Consider the following 5,689-nt stretch of genomic DNA (forward strand, 5'->3'; position numbering starts at 1 on the left):
CCTTTATCTTGTTGTGGTGCTCGAGTATTTTATAAATTCTAGATAAAAGTCCCTTGTCTGACATGTCATTACCAAAAACTTTTTCCCAGTCTGTGGCTTCCCTTTTTACCCTGTTAGAGAAGTTTCTGGATGCACATAGGGATTTGATTCTTAGAAGGTCCCATTCATCTATTTTATCTTCTCCTGGTTCAGAGTATTCTTTGTATCCGGTGAGCTGTAATTCCTCCTGCCTTTTGATTTTGAGTATTGGTTTGCTCATAGGTCCTTAGATTTTATGCACTTTAAAATCTCATTTCTGTATCATTTGCTTAATGAACTCCTATCCATTGGCCTTGAGTTCTTGACTGAAAACTAGCCTTCCTAAACGTCCTGGTTTCCAGGCTCCTACCTGGTAAATTTCTCAGTCCATTTGGTTGTATTTGGACATTTGTGCTGTTTCCATGTTCTTGTGATGGTGAATAATGCTGCTGTGAACATTGGTGTACAAATCTCCATTTTTGTCTAACTTCTAGTTTCCTCAGAGTCTATTCCTAGTAGTGGAATAGTTGGGTCATTTGGAGTTTGTATGTATGTTCAACTTCTTGAGGAAAGGCCAAATTGTCTTCCAGAGTGGTTGCACCATTTTACAATCCCATCTACAATGTATGAGAATTGCCACCTATCCATATCCTTTCCAACATTTATTACTTGCTGCCCTACTAAACTTTGCCACTGCTGCTGGGGTGAGATGGTATCTCATTGTCGTTTTGATTTGTGTCTCTTACTGGCCAGTGATTTTGAGCATTTTGTCATTGAATACTCTGCAGCACTCAGGAGCAAAGATTTTGAAAAATACAACATCACTTGGGAGAGACTGGAGAGCATTATGCTGAGTGAACTAGCACAGTCTCATAAGGACAAATATTACATAAGATCATCATTGTAAAAATAGAAGAATAACTAGTAAAACATGTACAGGAACTCAAGGTGGAGGAGGGGGGAGTAAAGGGGTAAGTAGCAGTGAAACCAAAGGGCTACAGTTTGGTGGGTGGAGGTAGGGAAGCAAATGGGAAGCATCCGGGTCAAAAGACAGGGTAATGATGGGCAAGGTCCAATGGTGATTGATTTTATAAAACATAATGTATTAGAAAAATTGTATGAAACACAATATATATAAACTTTGTAAGCAAGCCAATTTTTAAAAAAGGTTAAATAGAATGTATATGGGGGGAAAACAAACAAAAAATCATTTATACCTGATTTTTTAAAAATGTTATTTAGGATCTCTGAGCTTCTGTTGCCTGAAGCTCTGGGGCTTGGTTCCTTGGCTTCCCTTTTGAACCGTGTTTCGTCATATTTTCTGGCATCCTGATGGTGATTTGCCTATTAATGTCTGGACCCCTGTCTGATCTGACTTGACCATTACTGGTGTCCTACAGTGAATAGAAAATGCTCATTAAATATATTAGGCCTATTCTTATTCCTAACTTTCATTTGAGCTGCACCATATCCATTTGTAGATAAAGTTGGCAAATAAGTCTTCAGTAGACTTTTAGCAGCAATATTATTATTATTTGACATCTGCGTGAATACTGTGGTAATGATGGTAATTTTTTTTATACCCAGATGCTTGTAACCTTTCCATTTTGATAAGAAAGTTTTAAATTGTTTAATGAATTTCCCCCCTTATTTCTAATTGATTTGTCTAGTTTCTCTTAGAAATTTAAAATCAGGCGTATTTTGTTTTTATACAGAAGTGTTCTATCTAGAATATCAAGTACAATGATCTTAAGCTTTTAAAGAAAAGAAAACAGTGAAATGGATTGTAATCATTTCAGACTATAATTAAAAGGGGAATGTTAATGTTTTTCATATTCCTGTTGTCTAATTTTAATATTCTAATAGTTTTGTTTGGAGCAAGACCATGCTTTGTTACCATTTCTGGTAACTAAGTTTCTGCTTTGATTCTCTGTCTTTTTTCCAAAGACTAAAATTGATGTCACTTGACTGGTACTAATATAGTAGAGTGTGCTGCAAAACAAATCGAAACAGGATTCTTAGGATGTGGCTTTGGGTTTCAGAAGCTTAAGAAAAACCCAGTATCACCCATTCAAGAATATCTTTGTGTTCTACCTGTTTCTAGGGTTACAGCTGAAGTAAAGCACAACGTCACCAACACTGTGGTGTGCAGAGTGCAAGGAGAATGGAATAGTGTTCTTGAGTTTACATATAGCAATGGGGAGACAAAGTATGTGGATTTGACTAAACTGACAGTGACAAAGAAGAGAGTAAGACCTCTGGAGAAACAGGATCCATTTGAATCCAGGTATTTCATCCTAGTCCTCACCAACCACTGAGAAGCCAAAAAGTGCAAACAGTCCATCACCTGGTTTAAGAAGTTAGATACTGTGAAACTACATTCTGTAAAATAATGGGAAAAACAAAACTGTAGTTTCAGAAAGATAATTAGTGACTTCCTGGACCAGGCCAGAAACTGTGGAAAAGGATTAACTGAGATGCAAAAACTTTTGAGGATTATGGAAATATTTTTTTTTCTCCTTGGGGTGGTGACTTCAAAACTGTGTATGTTTATTAGAACTCATTTCATATTTTAAATTGATAATTTTGACTTTGTGAATTATAATCCATAGCTGGTTTAAAAAGTAAATAACAACATAGAGTAAGGGAAAGGAATTTGTATGTATTTGAAAAGTTTATATTGTTAAAAGTAGGAGCTCCTAGATGGCACAGATAACACCACTCAGCTATAGCTGAAAGTCTGGAACCTGCCCCACGCACCTTGGAGGAAAGGCCTGGCAGTCGGTTTCCGGAAGCTGGCAGCCTTGGAAACTCTTGGGAGAAGTAGAATTGGTTTTTTTCCTTTGGTCTAACTAGAAGTTAGAACCAAATTTGGTCTCAGGGATTTTATTTTTGATCTACTGCTTTCCTATTTTATTTCCTCCACCTTTTTTCTTTTATTTTGTGCATCATTTATTGGTAACATACATCAGGAATCAGCAACCTTTATTTCTATAATGCAAGATGGTGACTATTTTAGTTTTAACAGACTAAACATTCCTTTTCTTTTCTTTAATACTTTTCCCATTCATTCATTGTTGAACATTTTCCTCCCTGCCCACCTCCCAGGTTGCTTTTTAAACATTCATATGTGTGTGTGTGTGTACACACTGTCAAATCAGATCTGACTGGTACCCCCTCCTCCAGCAGAGCATCTGGTGAATTCGAACTGCATACCTATGGTATTGCAGTACAGCTTCTTGCCACTAGGCCACCAGAGCTCCCTAAACATTCTGTTTTTTACACCTCCACAGCACTCCCACTGTGGAATGAAAGTAGCCATTGATTAGAATAATGCTACTGTGTTGCACTAACAGTTTGTTTACAAAAATAGCAGACTGCAGTTCATTGAATTTTCCTTTGGGTTATTAATTCTTATTTGCTCTTATTAGTGCTATGTATTTATCTCTTTTTTAAAATTGTGAATTTAATGAAAGTATACAGAAAAGTTGAATTGTCATTCACTGTTTCATGGTTTTTATTTCTATCTTGAGTATTCTTTATCTCTGTCCCCCATCTTTTGAAAAATTTTGTTTTACGTCAGAATATTTTCAGATTTCCCTTGTGAATATTTAATCTCCAAATGCACAGGGATTTTCCAGATAATCTTTTCATTATTCATTTTCAGCCCTTTAAGATTTGGTTTTTGGCCTAGGACTTACTCTGTTTTGGTAAATATGTACAGTTAACAAAATTATGTAGTCTGTTGATATTGAATCTGTTATTATTGTATGAGTGAGAATATTCTATAAATGTAAATTAGACAAGTGGCTTGATAATATTTTCCTAGTACTTTGTACTATTCTTCTTTTCTGTTTACTTATTCCATTGCTTGAGATCAGTTATTAACATATTTAGTTGTATTTCAGTGTCTTCCGTTGTAGCTCTGTAAGTTTTCATGTTTTTGAAGCTCAGTTATAAAGAACATTTACATACAGGATTGTTCTGCTCTGCTGACACATTCACCACTTGATCCTTTGAAATTATCTCTTGATAATATCTCTTGCTTTGAATTCTAGTTTGTCTAAAATTGCCATCTTAAAAAACAAACACATACTATATTAAATTTCTTTTTACACATTTTGAAATAAACTAATTTTAAGTTTACAATTCAGTGGCTTTAGTGAGAGATGCAATCATCACTATATATCAGTTTTATAATGTTTTCCTCCTACCAACAAGATCCTTCACACCCATCACAGTTAATTCATCTTCATACTCTACCCGACTTCCGGCAACCGCTAACATAAGGCTGTAACTATTTTTTTTATTATTAGTTTTAATGAAAGTTTCCAGAGACTTTGGATTTCCATTCATTCATTGTTGTACTTTTCTCCCTGCCCACCCCTCCCCCCCAGTTCACTCTTCTTTTGAAAAGTAAAAAATTCTTTCATTGTTATGTAACCTCTCCCTCCAAGTCCACTCCACTATGCAGCTTTTGTTCTGGATTCCTGTCATGACAATAATACTCAATCTTATATGCCACTCAAACAGTTCTCTCCCTCATTTGCTTCAATGCAGTGTACATAGTTTATCCCTTCTTTCTCAGTCAGTCCTGTTTTACAGCAGTGGCACTATGTAGTATTTGTCTTTTTGTGACTGAGGTACTTCACTCAAGACTGTCACTACTAATTTTCCTTTTCAGGACATCTCATGAATGGAATTCTACAGTATTCCCTATCTTGTGCCTGGCTTCTTTGACGTAGCATAATAGTTTTGAGATTCATCTATAATTTTGCCTTTGCATTCCCCAATTGATAGGACATTTAATGGTTTCAATTTTGAATGACTATAAATATTGCTACTAGTATAGAAGAGGCCGTGATACTAGGGACATCATAGCAAATGTTAGGTGGATCTTGGCTGAAAGCATAGCGTACCAGAAGAGTATCTGTCGTTGTTTCATTAACTATACAAAGGCATTTGACAGTGTGGATCATAAATTGTAGCTAACCTTGAAATGAATGGGAATCCCAGAACACTTAATTGTGCTCATGCGAAACCTGTACTTGGACCAGGAAGCAGTAGTCAGAACAGAGCATTAAAATACTGCATGGCTGAGGATCAGGAAAGGTGCATATCAGCAATGCATCCTATCTCCATACCTTTTCAATCTGTATGCAGATCATTTGGGAAACTGGGCTTTATGAAGAGGAGTGTGACATCAGGATTCGACAAAAACTTGTCAACAACCTGCATTATGCAGATGCTCAAACCTTGCTTGTTGAAACTGAGGAGACCATAAAGCATTTGCTGCAGAAGGTCAAGGACTGTAGTCTTCAGTATGGATTGAATATCAACATCAAGAAGACAAAGATAAAGGAACTCTAGTGGCCTGGTGGCAAGAAGCTGCACTGCAATCCCAGAGGTGGTGGTGGTGGTGGTTGTTGTTGTTGTTATGTGCCGTCGAGTCACTTGGGACTCATAGCGACCCTATGTACAACAGCCCTAAACTCTGCATTGTCCTGTGCCAATCTCACTGTCTCTGACACTCCCATCCCAATTATCCCAGTCACTGGATCAATCCACCTCATAGAGGGCCTTTCCTGCGCTGTCCCTCCACCCTCCCAAGCATGATGTCCCTCTCCAAGGACCGGTCTCTCCTCACAACATGTCCAAAGTAAGCTAGACG

General features: G+C 37.0%; 1 protein-coding gene across 1 annotated transcript in view; it reads left to right on the plus strand.

Annotated features, from left to right (window-relative positions):
* Positions 1-5,689, plus strand: part of OSBPL11 (oxysterol binding protein-like 11) — a 96,548-nt gene that overhangs the window by 77,978 nt on the left and 12,881 nt on the right. Inside the window, 1 exon segment of the mRNA XM_006884298.1 lies at positions 2,123-2,305. Within this exon segment, the coding sequence (XP_006884360.1) occupies positions 2,123-2,305 (183 nt within the window).

This window comes from Elephantulus edwardii, unplaced genomic scaffold (assembly GCF_000299155.1).
Source record: "Elephantulus edwardii isolate Elephantulus edwardi_28Jun2011 unplaced genomic scaffold, EleEdw1.0 scaffold00032, whole genome shotgun sequence".
Lineage (NCBI taxonomy): Eukaryota > Metazoa > Chordata > Mammalia > Macroscelidea > Macroscelididae > Elephantulus > Elephantulus edwardii.